Raw genomic sequence first — 18,167 nt, 5'->3', positions numbered from 1 at the left:
ACTGAAGCGTACACTGCAAAAACTAAAATCCAAGTAATATTAAATATCTCAAATAAGGGTGATCTTTGCTTATTTTCTGTCTGATAAGATAATTCTTCTCACTAAGCAGATTTTATGTTTAAGTGTTTTACTTGTTTTAAGGGTTTTGGTCCTAAATGATATCAGTAAGATATTATAGCTTGTTGCTGAGATTTTATGACCTATATTGAGTAAAACATGCTTGAAACTAGAATATCAAGTGTTGCAAAGCTGTGTCATCAACACTCACAAGTTTAAAACTACTTTTTTAAAGTAATAATTTCTTATTTCAAGCATGAAAAAAAAAAAATCATGACTTTGACACAATTGTGTCTCATATTAAAACAGATGACAGCCAAATGGACTTTGCTGTTTCATTTTTAATGAAACAATAGAAAATACGTACTCATATAGTAGTACAGTTGTTATTAGTGAGAATATACTTAGTTTAAGGTATTTTTGGGTTCATTGAGGTTAATTTGAGTTGTTTTGGAAAGTCTTGACAAGCCAAATGTTCTTGTTCTATTGGCAGATCATTTTGCTTAGTTTAAATAAAATACCCATAATTTTTATATTTTTTATTCTCGTTTTTGAACACTGACTTTTTGCAGTGTAGGCAATTCAATTTGTCATCACCCATTTGTGGAGTATCTGGGATTTATTTGAAATCATTTGGTCAAAGTCCCTAAGATGAGTTCGTAATTTTCAGCAAAAATGGCCCAACTTCAACATGGACTCTTGAAAATGTTATGTGTCCTGTCATGACAGACGTCTCTCCCAGACTTACTGACAATCTGTGAAACTGGTGCCAAGGGCAATTTTTTTTCCTTTTGAATTTAGGGTGCGCAGCTGGGTGAGTTAAAGTACTCCATTTTGTACCAAGCCTGATGGACTCGCAAACTTTGGTCAGTTTTCATACAAGTTAAGGCACCCAAAAATACAAGGAAACATTTGGAAAATAACAATAATAACGAAACATTTACAATAACTATGTGGACAGAAGTAGAGGGACACAGGTACCATTCACATTTGTACCAATACCGTACCGATTCCCGATACCTGGGAATCGATACCGGTACTCAAGGGTATCAATTTTCAGTACTTTTTTGTGTGTTACTAAATATCACCATAAGTTACGGACATTAAGCCGCTACTTTTTTCCAATGCTTTAAACATTGCTGCTTATAAAACTGTGCGGCTAATTTATGGATTTTTCTTTGCTGACAGCCATACTGCAAATAGTTTACAAAAAACAAAAACAGTCAAAGACACTGAAATATGTGTGTGCTATGACGCTCTTTTGAGCGTGTTCGCTCACGGCAGTTGCTGCAGTGCCATTCTGTTTAGAGCTTTAAACGGGAAGTACAATTGCCGTTCCGTCTTCTAATCATCCAGACCGTTTCTACTCGTATGGATTCTTCTTTCATCACTCCAAGCAACCTTTGTAAGTTTTACAACTAAAAAAATTCATACTTAAATTGTTCCATGTGTAATGTCTGTAGGAGTGTTTTCATGCATATTTGTACGTGCTATCGTAATGTAATGAAGCTAGCGTTGTTAGCATTAGCTAATATGCTAACACGTATACGAGTGTCAGTGTTGGTATTAACTTAGAATGGCGTTCTTTTTGTATTGTTTCAGTTTTGTAAACTTACCAAAACGTCACCGAGACGTTATTGAGTCTGTTTAGCTGATTGGAGATCTAGCTTCTGCAGCTAGTGGGTCCATGACATTGACTTCTGTTTTGTTTGATCAGCTGTTTTACTGCCATGTTACAGGCACCGTTTGGAAACAATTTAATTAAGGTATGTAAATAAACATTTATAAAATATTTCTGTGTAAATAATTCATTTCACAACGCACATATACATATATATATATATATACATATATATATATATATATATATATATATATATACACATACATACATACATACATATACATACATACATATATATATACATACACACACATATATATATACTGTATATATATATATATACACAAAATAATGTTTTTTATTTTGACATTTAAAAATGAGCTGATTATGGTAACTGCTGTCCAGTTGTTGCATATTGTTTTATAACCACATTTCCTAAGTCTCACATTTATGACAGTTGCAAGTCCAAGACGTTAGAGGGTAGTAATGTATAGTTTACGGTGTGTTGTTTTGGGTGTTGTTGCGCCTTAACAAGTGTTAATACTGTAAATGTTGTACTTATTACACACCAGGTGTTTGATTGTAACGTGCATCTAAGTTATAGTTTCCATCAACAGATTAGGAGGTGTTGAAATCGCCATGTATAATCGCTAATGCTAATAAGTAGCATGTCAAAAGCAAAGCCAATGTATATTGGCATCAAACTAGTGCATTTTTGGAAAAGTTGAGTCTTACGTTACTTAGGTTGGAGCGTTTTTTTGAGTCAATTTCTTTGTAGCCGTTGAAAATTGCAACATTACCTAGAGGTAGTTTGGCTGAGACCGCTCTCAGTGCTGCTGGAGTGACTGCCGTGACGTCATACGCAACCCAGGTACTGTAACATGGCATGGCTTTTACGTGAATCGGTAGGACTGGACGGATTCGGATGGTGGCAAAAAAATCACTCGATTTGGTACCTATCCTAGACACGGGTCTTAATACATAAATGAAACTTTTGGACGAGAGTTCTTATTGTCCTGAATTATTCATTTCATCAAGACATTTTGGACAACTGTATGCATTGTCAAAAGGTCCTTGTCTGTTCTAGGTTTTCATATCCGTGACCTCTGACCTCCCCAAGATCTTGTAGAAAGAGTGCAAGCTGTTATAGCCGCAAAAACAAACCCATATTTTCACGTTTCACTTCCTGCAGCTGTCCCAATACTTTCGTCCACATAAAGTAACAGCGATGAGTTGTGAGGACAAGGCGGGGTGTTACCAGGAAGTCCAGGTTGTTGGCAGGACAGCGAACGCAGCCATAACTTCCCACCGTGTCCAGAGAGAACCCATCGGACCACGAGCTGGTAGAGACGCACAACTGCAGCTGAAATGTCAACACAAAAGATTACTAAGTTGACTTAGAGTGCGGAGGGACGCAAATGGAGAGTTCTGATTCGGCGTCTGGTGGTGCCGAGCAGTCGCACAGCATCTGACCTTGTTCTTGCTGAGAAGGTTTTTCCTCCTGAAAGAGAACAGGATGATGTCTCGGAAGTCAGCCGGGTGTTTGACCAAGATGTCGTCCGATCGGTACTGCAGCACCCGGGACGTCTTGTTGATGATCCAGAAAGGACTGAAGAGGGACAGCAGCAGGCGGCTGGGCGTGCGCGCCACGTGCACACTCACGTCCACCGTCATGCTGGCGTTGGCGTCGCTCGTGAGGCACACGGGGAAAAACTCCGGTATGCTTTGCTCCACGCGAATGTGCCCGTGCCAGTCGTGACCCTGGTACTTCATCAGAACCAGCGACATGATCTCGCCCGCCACGCGAGCGTTCAGGAGGTCCGACGTGCTGCCTTCTGGAAGCTCACAGGAATCGGCAGAATTCTGGTGAGGAAACATTATCAATTATAACGACAAAGTCGCAATACCTTCTGATTTTCTGACAGACGCAGCAGCATTACGATGCCATCTACTGAATGGAGTTGTAACTACCAGCTATACTCACAGAGAGTCCCATTATAATGTGTTCATGAGCGACGGCGAACAGGTAGCGCCAAATAATTGTGGCGGTCCATGTCTTTGTGGCCATATTATTTCTCTACACATGAATTGTATGAGAAACACTGAAATAACTGATGAATGACTGGCAGCTGGACAGGACAACAGAGCCAACTCGCCCTGGACGGCAAGCATACTTGCCAACCCTCCCGATTTTCCTGGGAGACTCCCGAATTTCATTGCCCCTCCCGAAAATCTCCCGGTGCAACCATTCTCCGAATTTCTCCCAATTTCCACCCGGACAACAATATTGGGCACTGCACTGCCTTTAGCGTCCTCTACAACCTGTCGTCACGTCCGCTTTTCCTGCATACAAACAGCGTGCCGCCCCAGTCACATAATATATGCGGCTTTTACACACACATAAGTGAATGCAAGGCATACTTGATCAACAGCCATACAGGTCACACTGATGGTGGCCGTATAAACAACTTTAACACTGTTACAAATATGTGCCACACTGTGAACCCACATCAAACAAGAATGACAAACACATTTCGGGAGAACATCCGCACCGTAACCCCGCCCCCATCTCCCGAATTCGGAGGTCTCAAGGTTGGCAAGTATGGCGGCAAGGCCCGAGAAAATGTCGGGCATCATGCTAACAACAGTGCAGCATGATACCTTGAGTAAAATGGCAGCCATTATATGTGATAAAGCTTGTAAAACAATGTTTTTTTTTAAAATTGTCGTAGTTTAGAAATTAGCCCGTATTGAGATTTTTTTCAATGTTTTCTTCTCAATAATACTGTGACGCATGACGGTTTTAAACTGGCGTTTAAGCTTTGGCCTGGGCTGTGAATAAACTACATCTCTCAGAATCCTAGATGGGGGCATTGAACGCCATAAGCACGAAGTGAAGTGTGTTCGTACTTGTCGTAGATAAAATGAAATCTTTTTGGACATTACATCTGTCCATAACTGGTTGAGTAATGTTGCTAACAGACAAACAAGCACAGGCCAAAACATAACCTCTTTGGCGGAGGTAAGAAAGTCTGCATTCCGCAAAGCGAAGCGCGCCGCTTTCGTTTGGAACGTTTCCAAGGCGACACAGAGTCAGCCGATCACGGTGCATTGCACGGTTTTAATTCACCCAAAACAAAAAAAATATTTACGCGGGAAATAATAGTAAACTAAAAAGCTACTTGATACATCCTCAACCCATCCATCTATTTTTCAATGCTTGTCTGTTGATTTCGCGCGGCGGATGGAGCCTATTCCAGCTGCACTCGGGCAGAAGGCAGGGTTGGACAAGTTGCCACCTCATGAACTGTCAAACAGAAAAGATAATGGAAGCCAGTGAAGCCAAACATGAGTTTGTGAAGTACTTACATTATCAAAAGTTATACTGGTAGTTTACTTTTCTGAGAAACAACATTTTCCAGACTGATGTAAAAAATGACCACTGTAGAGCAGTGGTCCCCAACCACCGAGCCGAGGCCTGGTACCGGTCCGTGGATCGATTGGTAACGGGCCGCACAAGAAATTAAAAAATATATTTATATTTTTTAAATTAAATTAACATAAAAAACTAAAGATACACTTACAATTAGTGCACCAACCCAAAAAACCTCCCTCCCCCATTTACACTCATTTGCACAAAAGGGTTGTTTCTTTCTGTTATTAATATTTCTGGTTCCTACATTATATATCAATATAGATCAATACAGTCTGCAGGGATACAGTCCGTAAGCCACATGATTGTATTTTTTTATGACAAAAAAAAATAAAAAATAAAAATTTTCAAGCGTTGACCGGTCCGCAGTTACAAAAAGGTTGGGGACCACTGCTGTAGAGGACACTGCTTCCCATAATGTAAACATTGAGAGACACTAAACAGTACATTTTTGTTTTACACTTTTAAACAGACTTTAAATAACTTTATAGTTATTATTTTAAATATTTGCTTGAAACAGTGGATGTTCCTGCACAATTATTTGAACATAGAAATATTTGTTTGCAGTAATAAATATAATTGGAACATTTTAACATAATGTTTGTGTTCCATTACACTAAGTGTGTTTGTTCATCCTAAACATTCCTGACACTTCATTTTACACACTATGGCATTTTTAAGTATTTTCTTTGGACATAAACCGCAATAATATTGTTTTGTGGCTTTAATACTGTGATAATATCGTATTGTGAGATTTTAAACTGTAACATCCCTACTAACTAACTAACTAAACTTTGTTTATATATTTATTTTATTTTTACAGCTTGCAATATTTTAGATCAGGGGTGTTTAAACTTTTTCCACCAAGGGCTGCATACTGAAAAGTCAAAGTGTCAAAGTATGTGGGGGCCATTTGGATATTTTTCCATTTAAGAAAAAAAATGCTAAAAACAGATATTGTATATGTATTAAAAAACAAAACTTTGTGTCATATGGGATTAAGTATAATAATATTAATTATTAGTTAGAACTATTCAGCTTTTTCTAATTACATTCCGATTTTTTGCTCTTTTTTTTTTTTCTTACATTTTTACTCTTGCTGCTTTTTTTCCCTGTATAAATAGAATAATATTATTGCAGTTTTCTAACTGCAACTTACCATGAATTGATTTACGTGGAGTTGAAAAACTTATTCAGGTGTTACCATTTAGTGGTCAATTGTACGGACTATGTATTGTACTGTGCAATCTACTAATAAAAGTTCCAATCAATCAATCATAACCTAGTGTTTAAAAAATGGTGCCGTTTCAAAAGTATTAATGTTCAGTTACACATTTTACAGTGTTTATTATTGATGTTGTAATTTTTCTAATATTTAAGCATAAATGACTATTATTTTTTATTTTTGAACTAACTAACTATACTTTGTTTATATATTTATTTTTTTATTTTTAGAGCTTGTAATATTTTAGATCAGGGGTGTCCATACTTTTTCCACCAAGGGCCGCATACTGGAAAGTATGCGTGGGCCCTTTTCATATCTTTTCATTTAAAATAAATGCTGAAATCAGATATTATGTATATTTAAAGACAAACCTTTGTGTCAGATTTTTGTTATTATAGGTGACTAAGTATATTATTATGAATTACTTTTTTTCATTACATCTTAATTTTTTGCTCTTTTTTCTTACATTTTCACTGTTATAATATACTGCGGGCCAACAAAATTTGCAGGAAGCACTTTGGACACCTGTGCCATTGGTGTTGCAAACCCCCAGTTTTTGATTGTAGGTGGCGCTGTAACTAAAACATAAACCTGGCCAGATAAGCCGACTCAACAAAAAAAATGAAGCAAGACAAAAGTGTGATGTCCTGCTTTGCAAAGATGAGTGAGCGTCCTGGTACCTCCATCATGTAGCGGACTGTGTACGGCAGCAGGTTTCGCAAGGTGGCCACCGGGTGGAGGTGGATGACGTAGGCGGGGTCCCAGTCGTCCTCGCCGTAACTGGTGATGTGGCGCAGGACGTCTGGCATGGCCAGGGTGCTGACCATGAGTGGCAGCAGGCTGCTGTCGGCCGCCGGGCACTGCAGCACTGCGCGCACCTCCGAGCTACGGTGAACCTCCTCCTTCCACGCCACGCATGTGGACGACGGCCCGTACTGGTGGTCCAGACGCCCTGCTGGACGCACGTACAGCTGGCACCTGCAAGGAGAGCGGTCAGAGTGGGCTCATGTTGTGTGACGCCACATACGGGCAGCACGAGGTTACTACCTGTAAGTGTCTAACGGGATGTGGAATTCTTTCTCGGGGTGGGCCTGTCCCAGACTTTGCAGGCTACGGGATTTCGGACAGAACTTAAGGATGCTGAAGGGCATCGCAAAGTGATTCTTGATCTGAAAGCAAGAATGTTGAATGGACGCAGTAACCATGACAACACAGACATGTAGATGGGGCAAACCTGCAGAGGAGAGCGGATGGTGATGACCTTGTTGCCCTCGGCAGCATCGATCTGCATCAGCACGGACACGGCTTCCTGCAGCATCGGACCCCGGATGTTGTAGAGGCAGCGGCCCGGTTTGTCCACGGGAATTTTGGCAATCTCGCTGTATCCCGTTGGCACTGCGGGATCAGAGACAGTCGGACATCTTTACCCTTCATTCTCAGAAACGCCTTCAGAATAAATGAAAGAAACGTTCTGACCGATGGTGAAGTAGAACAAGGAGCTCTCCTGACGCTGCAGAGCTGACAGTTTGCCCCGAGAGGAGGATTCAAACACGGAATGTTCCAGGTCCATGGTCTGGTCCACCGAAAGCTCGAGAAGCTTCCCTTGCTGTGGGACGCCCACCGGCCTCAAGTTGGCGCTGTGCTGCACGATGACGGGGATGCCTAGAGCGTTGCGAACGGTGAATGGAGCCTTCTCCTTCATGGAGGAGTCAAAGGTGGAGGCGGTTCCCTCTGAGAAGGCCTGATCACAGCATGAACAGCATAATTATTGTGAAAAGCGTTCGTGTTGAAATTAGTGGCTGTCAACAACAAGATCAGAAACTTAACCATAAAGTGGGTCTGGGTTAGTTTTTGCCTCATCCCTCACTTAAAGCGTGAGTGAAGAATGCACTACCGGCCTAATAAGACCTGATACGTCCGAAAGAGAAAGATATGATTCAGTATTATCTGCTCAAAGATGCCACTTGGTGGTTATTTGAGCACACTGCAGCTAGACCTGGATAGTCCCACATTTTAATGCTTCAGTTACTCGTAGGATTCTCAAAGGAATAAGGCATAAATACAACATTCCCGACTGTATACTTGTGACTTTGGCCAGAGACTTGAGAGGAATGGATGACAACTAGAGATGTCCGATAATGGCTTTTTTGCCGATATGCGATATTCCGATATTGTCTCTTAATTACCGATTCCGATATCAATCGATACCGATATATACAGTCGTGGAATTAACACATTATTATGCCTAATTTTGTTGTGATGCCGCGCTGGATGCATTAAACAATGTAACAAGATTTTCCAAAATAAATCAACTCAAGTTATGGAAAAAAATGCCAACATGGCACTGCCATATTTATTATTGAAGTCACAAAGTGCATTATTTTTTTTAACATGCCTCAAAACAGCAGCTTGGAATTTGGGACATGCTCTCCCTGAGAGAGCATGAGGAGGTTGAGGTGGCCGGGGTTGGGGGGGCGGGGTTTAGGGGTAGGGAGTAGCGGGGGTGTATATTGTAGCGTCCCGGAAGAGTTAGTGCTGCAAGGGGTTCTGGGTATTTGTTCTGTTGTGATTATGTTGTGTTACGGTGCGGATGTCCTCCCGAAATGTGTTTGTCATTCTTGTTTGGTGTGGGTTCACGGTGTCGCGCATATTTGTAACACTGTTAAAGTTGTTTATACGGCCACCCTCAGTGTGACCTGTATGGCTGTTGACCAAGTATGCTTGCATTCACTTGTGTGTGTGAAAAGCCGTAGATATTATGTGACTGGGCCGGCACGCAAAGGCAGTGCCTTTAAGGTTTATTGGCGTTTTAAAAAGTCATACATTTTACTTTTTGAAACCGATACCGATAATTTTGAAACCGATACCGATAATTTCCGATATTACATTTTAAAGCATTTATCGGCCGATAATATCGGCAGTCCGATATTATCGGACATCTCTAATGACAACAATATATTTGTTTGTTGGCATGCTTTTTCTCCATTTGTAAATGTTATTGTTTATTACTCTGTTTTCATATGATCTCACACTATAACACAGCTGCTGCAGTAATCTCGTTGACTACAATGGCAATAAAGCTTTCTCACATATGCAAATCTTTTTTCCTGTGGCTAAAAAGTCAACAACATTTTTTTTAACGGATTAATTTTGTTATTGCTGTGGTTAAATCCTGGCTAATACTGCCATGCTTTTCTTGTAAGGATTACAGTACTTTGCACTTAACAGGAAGTCCATGTATGGCCTTTTCAAATGCTGTGTAAATAGACAGTGTTGCTGTTGATGAAGTCAACAATACATCGACATAAACTGATCAGCTTTTTTTTTAAATACAAATTATCTCTTGGGTTCTTGTAGTTAATGTCGAGAAAAATAAATCGCCATGTTTGTTGACATTGACCTCAGCGGGGACTTTTTAGTAATTTTAAGAACACGGTGGACCAGGGGCCTCATGTATCAAACGTGCATACGCACAAAAACCTGGTGTACGCCATTATTCACGGAAATATTGAGATGTATCAAGAGCAGTGATTACTTTTAAAATGTAATAAATTATAGTTATTTGTTACTTTGCCAAAAAGTAATTTAATTGCTAACAGAATTACTCTTTAATAAATGTAATAATAATTGGGGAATTACTTATTGTGTTACTTTAAATATATTACATGTGCAGTTGAGATGTTTCATGAGACCAAAGTGTGCTGGTGTGCCTTTAAAAGGTGGTATCTGTTGCTAAGTGAAGTGTGATGTCAGCGCCCAGACAGAGCAGCAACAGCTCAGTTGTGTTTGTTAGCTCAGATTCGCAGTTTGCACGCAATGACGGCAGCTCTGTTAAATCTTTTATCTAAATTGTGTTCGCACTAGTTAATAAAGAGATTGACTGTGCTTGGGTGGCTGTAGACTCATGTTCACAAACGGTGTATTGTAGCATTGCAAGTTTGTCACTTTGAACATTCATTTGTTGCTCATTATTCCCTCTTTGTGTGTATGAGTGCGTGAACTTGTGTGATATTTGCTGTGTGATGTTGCCTCCTTCTATTTGATATCAAGTTAACGGTGATAGTTATTACTTTCATTAGCAAAAATATATTTCCTGCATTGAACTTTCTGTACTTCTGACGCTGTCTTGTTGACATACAACCACATCAAAAGTAGCATGCCACGTTACATCAAACGTCTCACTAAGGTTTTGTGACATATATAAAAGTAATTAATTAGATTACTTGTTACTATTTAGTAACGCTGTTATTATTATTTCGAAATGTGCGGTGCCTCACGCTAACTTAATGGCTGTCGTACAAACATTTCTACAAGCTGTGGACACAGAGGTGATGCTGGCTAACTGTTTAAACGAAGAACTGTTAAACAATCACAATTGCACAAATGGACATAAAAGCATAGGCAAAGTGCTGCAAAAAACATAACATCATTGGCACGTTAGCCAAGTATATTAAATGCCCATACAACAGGCCAACATTAAAGCTCATTTTGAAGCAACGGCCAGTTTTCCTAATGTAATCGAAGGTATCGACCACACACACATTGCTATAAAAGCGCCGTCATTTGACAAAATGTACATGTCAACAGGAAACATTTTAATTGATCAATGTACAGATCGTATGTGATGCGTAAATGTATGGAAGCAACGTTGTAGCGATGTGGCCTGGTTCAACGCATGATTCTTACGTTCTAAGCAACAGCATGGTTGTGAACAGACTACAAGCTGGCATTGTGTGATCTGTAGGTTCTTGGTGAGTACATTTATTGATGTAATTGTCCTAATATTAACCTGACGGGAAGCACATGTGCCTCCCAAATGTTGTACCTCTTCTTTACAGCATCAGTGGTTAAAGTTGGCAGCTTGCTGTTTTCAACAATAGTAGAATATACTACTCCAACAAGAAGCACCTCCAACTCATTGTCTGTGAAATTCTTATTTTTTGCTGTCTTGCTCGTTATCTTTGTGTTTTCTGACTGTGTGGAGCGCAGAATCTCAGGCACTTTGCTAATTTAAATATGATTTGAGTATTTAAATGTGGCTGTAGATGGGGAGTGGCGGGCCACTCCAACACGTGCGCTTTAATTCTACGTTAATTGGGATGTACAAAATAAATGTGCTTGGATTTATGCGTGCGCACATTTTAATACATCTGAATGTTTTTGTGCGTTTAGTAGGAAATCCACACAAGTCTTAAAGGGGCTGCATTTTTTGGGGAATTTTGCCTATTGTTCATAATCATTATGAGAGACATGACGATGGATTTTTTTTTTTGCATTTTGAATATTAAATAAATGCAATCAAAGTCCGCTTACAATGGAGCCTATAGTAACAGCGCAATTCCGACCTACAAAGCCCTTTAAAAAACATCCAAACACCCCCATTACGGTTTTATATACATAATGTAAGTATATATGTAATATAGTAACAGGCACAATTATAATAAGATTTATGTATTTTGCTTATTTTAAGCTTTCGCGGCGCATTAATTTCAAAAGCCCATCACGACGTTTTCTTTTTTTTCTTTTTCTTCATCACTAATTACTAACTGCAGACTTTATGAGAGCCAACAAACATAAAAAAACATCACTTACTGTGCAATGTCTGCTGTCATTAGGATGTCGACTGCTAGGATGTTCCCATTTAGATGAAAAATGTCTCATAATCATCACAAAATGGGGTGGTGGGGCAGCGGGGAAGAAGCGCTTTTCGTATCTTTCTCGCCAGCTCCAGGTCCTAAACTTGTCGGAATACCTACTCAGACATCTACTTTCCAGGTGAAATGCATGATTTATGATCTACAATAAACTTCCAAGGAGCAAGGAAGCAAGAAAGCAGCAGACCACTCGATGATGTAAACATCGGCCCACAGGCTTGTGATCACGGCGCCACTTTAAATAGTTTGTCTGTGTTAGCGCTGGTAATAACAATATCACTAATACTTGGTTAATAATTCAAGTCACGAAATGTAAATGGAGTATTGTTGGCACTTTTTGGATGGTTATTTATTGGATTTTATGGGCAAAATAGTGGAGCTCCCTTTGGCTCCACTATTAGCAGACTTTTATTTACGTTTAATTAATATTTAGAATGTATTAAATTTAAAAAATCCATCCGTCGTCATGTCTTTCATAATGATTGTGAACGATAGGCAACATTTAAAAAAAAGTGTGGTTTCCCTTTAATACATGAGGCCCCAGGTTTTGTGGACATAAGCATGACCTACTCAGAGGCCTCGTAACCTACTCAGTGGCCTAGTGGTTAGAGTGTCCGCCCTGAGATCGGTAGGTTGTGAGTTCAAACCCCGGCCGAGTCATACCAAAGACTATAAAAATGGGACCCATTACCTCCCTGCTTGGCACTCAGCATCAAGGGTTGTTATTGGGGGTTGAATCACCAAAAATGATTCCCGGGCGCGGCCACCGCTGCTGCCCACTGCTCCCCTCACCTCCCAGGGGGTGATCAAGGGTGATGGGTCAAATGCAGAGAATAATTTCGCCACACCTAGTGTGTGTGTGACAATCATTGGTACTTTAACTTTAACTTTTAACTTATCCATTTTCATTGTATCATTAAGATCATGCACTGTAGTTATGAAGAAGTTTACCTTATCTCGATAAAACTTAGGAATAATGTACAGTAGTTATTTGGAGTATGCAAGGTTGTACTTACTACATGTTTTACTGCAGGGATGATGTAATTATTAGTTGTCTTACCTTAGCCAGGTTGTTGAAGACGTTGACAGTGCACTGAGTCATTGTTACGTTCATGGTGTCGGTGGAGCAGATGTTGATGGCCGTAAGAGGTTCAGGGAGGATGACAAAGTCGTCTCCATGGACAGGACTCTTGTCCTGAACTGCATTGCTTTTTATCTGCAGGACCAAAAACAGCAGACTGTAATGAAACTGAGAAACAGAAAATGTGCTTCATCACATCCACTTTGACTCTTTTCGACACTCTTTGACATGGTTAGCTGCACATTTGATGTATTTCTAAACACAGCAGCTCTGTTAGCAAAAACAGATAGCAGTTAGCATCAGCATTTAAAAGCTAACAGTGGCACCTCGAGGTCCAGGTTCCATCTGCGTGTGCCGCCGTCGACTCGTTCAATCAAAGGCTCCCACACGGCATGGATCTCGTTAAAGTAGTTCACCTACACAAAAACGAGTTCCATGGCTCTTATTATTGTGCAGCCATGACGTTTGACAGATGTATGTATGTATGGTAGGGTGAGCATTCACTACCTCCAGCGTCATGTTGGCTTTCAGCTGCAGCAAAGACGACCAGTTTTGGGCGGAGCCGTTAAAGGAGGACTCTGCCAGCAGCAGGGGGACGGTCCGATGACCTAAACCAGATTCCAGCGTCACCTGGATGACCTGCGAGGAAAGAACACCATCAAGAACACCAAAAAATCAGCCTTTGAGATAAAAACGTTTTTTCCAGAAGCTGGAAAGTCTTACTTTGACCTCGGCGGCAAAGCGCTCGCCCACATTCAGTCCATCCTGGTCTCTGAAGCTCTCTGTGACCTCGGTGGCCTGGTCCACTCCCAGAAACCAGAAGTTACACGTGTAGATGTTACTGACAGACCACAGGGTGCTGACATCCGGCCGCAAGTCATGGCTCTGCTCGCCGCTCTTCTTCGCTGTCATGGCCGCTGTTATAGTGCTGACTGTGTTGAGGATGAAAGGTGAGATCTGCCGAAAGACGATGATGATGAGGACATCGCGATCCATAACTTTACACGATTAAACATCTCGCGTAAATTATAACTTTTTTTGTTTTTTACCTTGACAATGACCTCTTCCACCGTCACTGAGCCGCTTAGTGGCTGGGTGGGATTTTTTTTGGTTTCCAGGACAACGGAGCAGGGCCTCAACACCTATTTGACAAAGTCAGCATGTCACCTCAGTCAGGAGATTCCTCCCTTTTCACGTTCATATACACCAGGGGTGTCAAAAGTGTGGCCCGGGGGCCATTTGCGGCCCACAGATAATGTTTTAACAGCCCACGGCACATTGTAAAAATACTATTAAAGAAAAAAGCAAACAGTTGAAATGTAATGAGAACAAGTTGCCATGTTGACTATAATAACACAAAGCTGACAAGCAAGCTGTTTTTTTCTTTAAAACTGTCATTGCTCAAAAAATAATATTGAATCACAATCAACGCTGTTGTGAATTATTGACTTATCCAAGGCGGCAATTACTTCACCTCTAAGATTCACCACTTTGAAATATTTTTTGGGGAAAAAAATTGCATAATTTGTGTATTTGCCATATAAATGTTTTTTTTTTTTTTTTTACAAATAAATAAAAGAAATACATAAAAAATATCAACTTATAATCGACAAATAGAACTGAAGTTGATCTAGAGACTTATGCGTTAAAAGTAAAAAAGAGAATGTATGACTTATTTTTAAGACTTTTATGAGTGGGTCCCTTTTGGATTTTAGTGGGATTTTTTAAAATAAATACAAAATAAATTAAAATACATTTTGGTATGAATTATTGACCTATTTAATGTTCCAATTACATCAAATGTTACGCTTCGACATTTTATGGGGGAAAAATGGCATATTTCGTGCTTTTGCCATATAAAACAAGGCTTGACAAAAAAGGGCATAAAACATAAAACAAACAAACAAAAACAAAAAAAACTTATATTGACAGATATACTTCTGAAGTTGATCTAGAGATTTAAGTGTTGAGTAAAAAAAATAATATAAAACATGACTTATTTTTAATATTTTTAAGACTGAGACCCTTCGGGGTTACCGGGACCAAATTTGAGGAGAGCCCTAAAGGTTAAAAAAATCTTTATGTTGTATTGGTCTTGAAAATGAAAAATATCAAAATGACCCCCTCATGCTTTGATTTTTCAGTGGAAGATGTTTGGACACCCCTGATATACAGTCCACTCTTCCTAAGCAGACTGTCATTAAACCATTATAATAGGTGGTTCAGTCCTTACTAAAACATTCCCACACATCATCACTTTGGGAAAAGTTACCGTGGTTACGGCTTTGTCCTGCTTGTTGCGGATGAAAGGACAGGCCAGGACCCTGAGTGCTCTCAAGTTAGCTCTCATGGTCTGGGCACCGTCATCCTCCACCTGCATGTTGAAGTCACACTGGAAAGACACCACCAGGGAGGGGGCGTCAGCCTTCATGAGGTTGGCCACAAACACCACCTCTGGGTCCACAACCACCGCACGGACACGTGTCCTCGTCATGGACGCTGCCGAGTAAAAAAACAAAACGTGTTTGCATGTTAGCATCTTAAGAACTTGGTTTTCTTGATATCAATGAAGCATCTGGATTATTGATTATTATTTGGGACTGAGAACACATTTAAGAATAAGGGCAAAGACAACAAACGTAAAAAATGTTAGGTTTAGCTCTAACTTTATTAACTCTTCAATGAGTTTAGATTTTATTTAGTTGTGGTGTGCCTCAGAGTTCAGTCCTTTGCCTCTATCTTTTCTGTCTCGTTCACCCAAATAAGATGGATAACTGAATAAATTAACAGCTACAGAATGCATGTTCTTATTTTGAAACATCGGAGGTCTTCCCTGTCTGTTTCTTACCGTTCTTCACATCAGTTTGAGTTTCTGCCACCTGTTTGAGGGCCAACCTATCACTCGGTGCTGAGCTGACACCGTGAGTCGGCACCTGCGGCAGAGCCTGGAGGAAGAAATCTGCAACGGCCATCAGGAACTCCACGCTGGCACACACATAGAGTTTCTGCAGTACGGCCACCACCTCGCGTTCCCCAGCACATTGCCGGTACGTCACATCGATCATCACTTCGGAGCTATCCGAGTCTTGCCGGCCGACCATCCTGCGGGTAAATGTTTAGTTTCGGCGAAACCAAAATGACCACCATGTGACTTGTGCTCAAACTGGATATAGGCGGACTAACCGTGAGGTCACCCTCTCCATGCCCGTCCTCTGGTCATCCAGAATGCAGTTAGTCAGGATGGTGCTGACCTCTATGCTGCCGTTGTTACGGATCTTCCCTGAAGCCTTCAAGAGGTGGAGGGCAAACTCCCCCAGGCGGAGGTTCTCCTGGTGCTGGACGCCGGAAGACTGCAGGACAGACCACTGAGACTCAGACTGCCGGTATATTGAACCAAATCACCTAATCGTGGAGCACGTGATTGATATGATACAGATACTATCTGATGTCAGTTATAGCTCTTTAAGAAGAGGTTCTGTTTCCACAGGTCCACGCTAAATATGTGTTAAATCTAAGATGAAGCGTCTGGATCCTTGTTTCAAAATTTTAAACTTCGGAATTCAGCTCTTGTCTGAAAATAATACAATCAATTGAGGTTTCTTCACCAACCTGTTTGGCTTCATCTCTGTACAGAACCAGACCAAGAGATTCAATGCTGAAGTTAAACTTCACAGACTCCAAAGTTTCATCCTTTTCGTCCAAATTCACACGTAGCTTCTCAGCGCCACCTGAAGCACCAACACATCAGCAGGATTGTAAGTATTTAAAATATCTTCAAGTTTGTTGGAACAAACTACAAAACATGAAGAAGATAAACCCTTTTGAGACCTGTCTGAGGGCCAACAGGTGCTTGCAGCGGTAGACTTGCTTCTGGTTTTGGGGCACTTGGTTCCATTTGAGCAGCCTCTGCAAGGTTCTCTGTGAGAATCTTCAGCAGCACCTTAAGATCTTCCTGGCTAATCTCCACCTACAGGGCCAAGCAGTATAGAACACCGAAGCATGAGTGATCAGATCAGATGAGAGGGATCCAAGGTCCTAGTTTAGCCTAAGTAGACCGTTCTGGTTTTCTAAACTATAGCCAGGGAGTCTCTGGATGTTTCTCAGCATCAAAGATAGTTCCAAGGAGGATGGGGTTGGTCTGAAACTGAAACCCAGTCCTTCTGAACAGTCCAAGATCACAAAACAAGCGTGGACCAAAGTTTTGAAAGAAAGATATTCCTTTGACACAGAGAAACAACTTTTAAAGCATGGAAGTCCAAACCTGTTGACTTGGGGCTGCATTGAGCTAAAAGAATTTGGCCAGCCGACTGCATGTAAAGTAACACATACTTATATACATACATACATATGGCTATATATACATATGGCTATATATATATATATATATATATATATATATATATATATATATGTATAAAACACTATATATAACTGAATATATATACAATATAAATTGAATATAAATATATATATATAAATATTATGGATGTATGATTAATAAAATGGATACATAATTGATATAAATGAAAATTAAGAGTATGTGAAAGTTTGACTCCTACCTTTTTTACTTCTGTAACGACCTTAAAGTTTTGTAATCAATCAGAAATATCAAGCAGCTAAAATGCGCCAAACTTGGATGAGTGTGGAGAGTGTTTTACATTTTCCCATCATGCACTATAATGGATTTAAATGGGTGTAATTTTCAACTATTTTAAGGTGTTTTCATTATATACACGATGTTCATTGAGCAGGTTGTGTTATGTGTGTGGACCTCTATGTTAGTTGCATATTTTTTTTGCACCATGACAAAGAAGGTTGTTTGGATTGTGTCATATAAGTAATTGCTGTGCTACTATTCAAAAGTGCTTTTAAGGGTCATAGATCTGATTTACTCACATTGTCCCCAAGATGGCAGTAAATACGTAGTAATCGGGGTAATTAAGATGAATTTAAAAGCACTCCGTAGTGCGATGCTTTGTTGAACTCATGATGTCTTGCAGGCCAAATTGAAGGGGCTGGTGGGCCGCACTTGGCCGACGGGCCATAGTTTGTAGTTTGGACAGCCTTGTTTTAAAGGATCACAGGTACAAGTG

At 40.2% G+C, this 18,167-nt stretch overlaps 1 protein-coding gene across 4 annotated transcripts in view; it reads right to left on the bottom strand.

The window, feature by feature from the left end:
* Positions 1 to 18,167, bottom strand: part of vps13c (vacuolar protein sorting 13 homolog C) — an 85,123-nt gene that overhangs the window by 26,059 nt on the left and 40,897 nt on the right. For all 4 annotated transcript variants that reach the window (XM_061963789.2, XM_061963791.2, XM_061963790.2 and 1 more), the window contains 16 exons: positions 16,903 to 17,041; positions 16,684 to 16,802; positions 16,258 to 16,424; positions 15,923 to 16,176; positions 15,347 to 15,573; positions 14,124 to 14,216; positions 13,798 to 14,031; positions 13,582 to 13,713; positions 13,401 to 13,490; positions 13,054 to 13,209; positions 7,816 to 8,080; positions 7,574 to 7,734; positions 7,387 to 7,508; positions 7,020 to 7,317; positions 3,155 to 3,544; positions 2,940 to 3,044 (listed from right to left, as the gene is read on the bottom strand). In XM_061963789.2, coding sequence (XP_061819773.2) covers positions 2,940 to 3,044; positions 3,155 to 3,544; positions 7,020 to 7,317; positions 7,387 to 7,508; positions 7,574 to 7,734; positions 7,816 to 8,080; positions 13,054 to 13,209; positions 13,401 to 13,490; positions 13,582 to 13,713; positions 13,798 to 14,031; positions 14,124 to 14,216; positions 15,347 to 15,573; positions 15,923 to 16,176; positions 16,258 to 16,424; positions 16,684 to 16,802; positions 16,903 to 17,041 — 2,952 coding nt within the window. The remainder of the gene's footprint in view (positions 1 to 2,939; positions 3,045 to 3,154; positions 3,545 to 7,019; positions 7,318 to 7,386; positions 7,509 to 7,573; positions 7,735 to 7,815; positions 8,081 to 13,053; positions 13,210 to 13,400; positions 13,491 to 13,581; positions 13,714 to 13,797; positions 14,032 to 14,123; positions 14,217 to 15,346; positions 15,574 to 15,922; positions 16,177 to 16,257; positions 16,425 to 16,683; positions 16,803 to 16,902; positions 17,042 to 18,167) is intronic.

Source organism: Nerophis lumbriciformis, linkage group LG06 (assembly GCF_033978685.3).
Source record: "Nerophis lumbriciformis linkage group LG06, RoL_Nlum_v2.1, whole genome shotgun sequence".
Taxonomy (NCBI): Eukaryota; Metazoa; Chordata; class Actinopteri; order Syngnathiformes; family Syngnathidae; genus Nerophis; species Nerophis lumbriciformis.
This window is presented reverse-complemented; position numbering and strand designations above follow the sequence as displayed.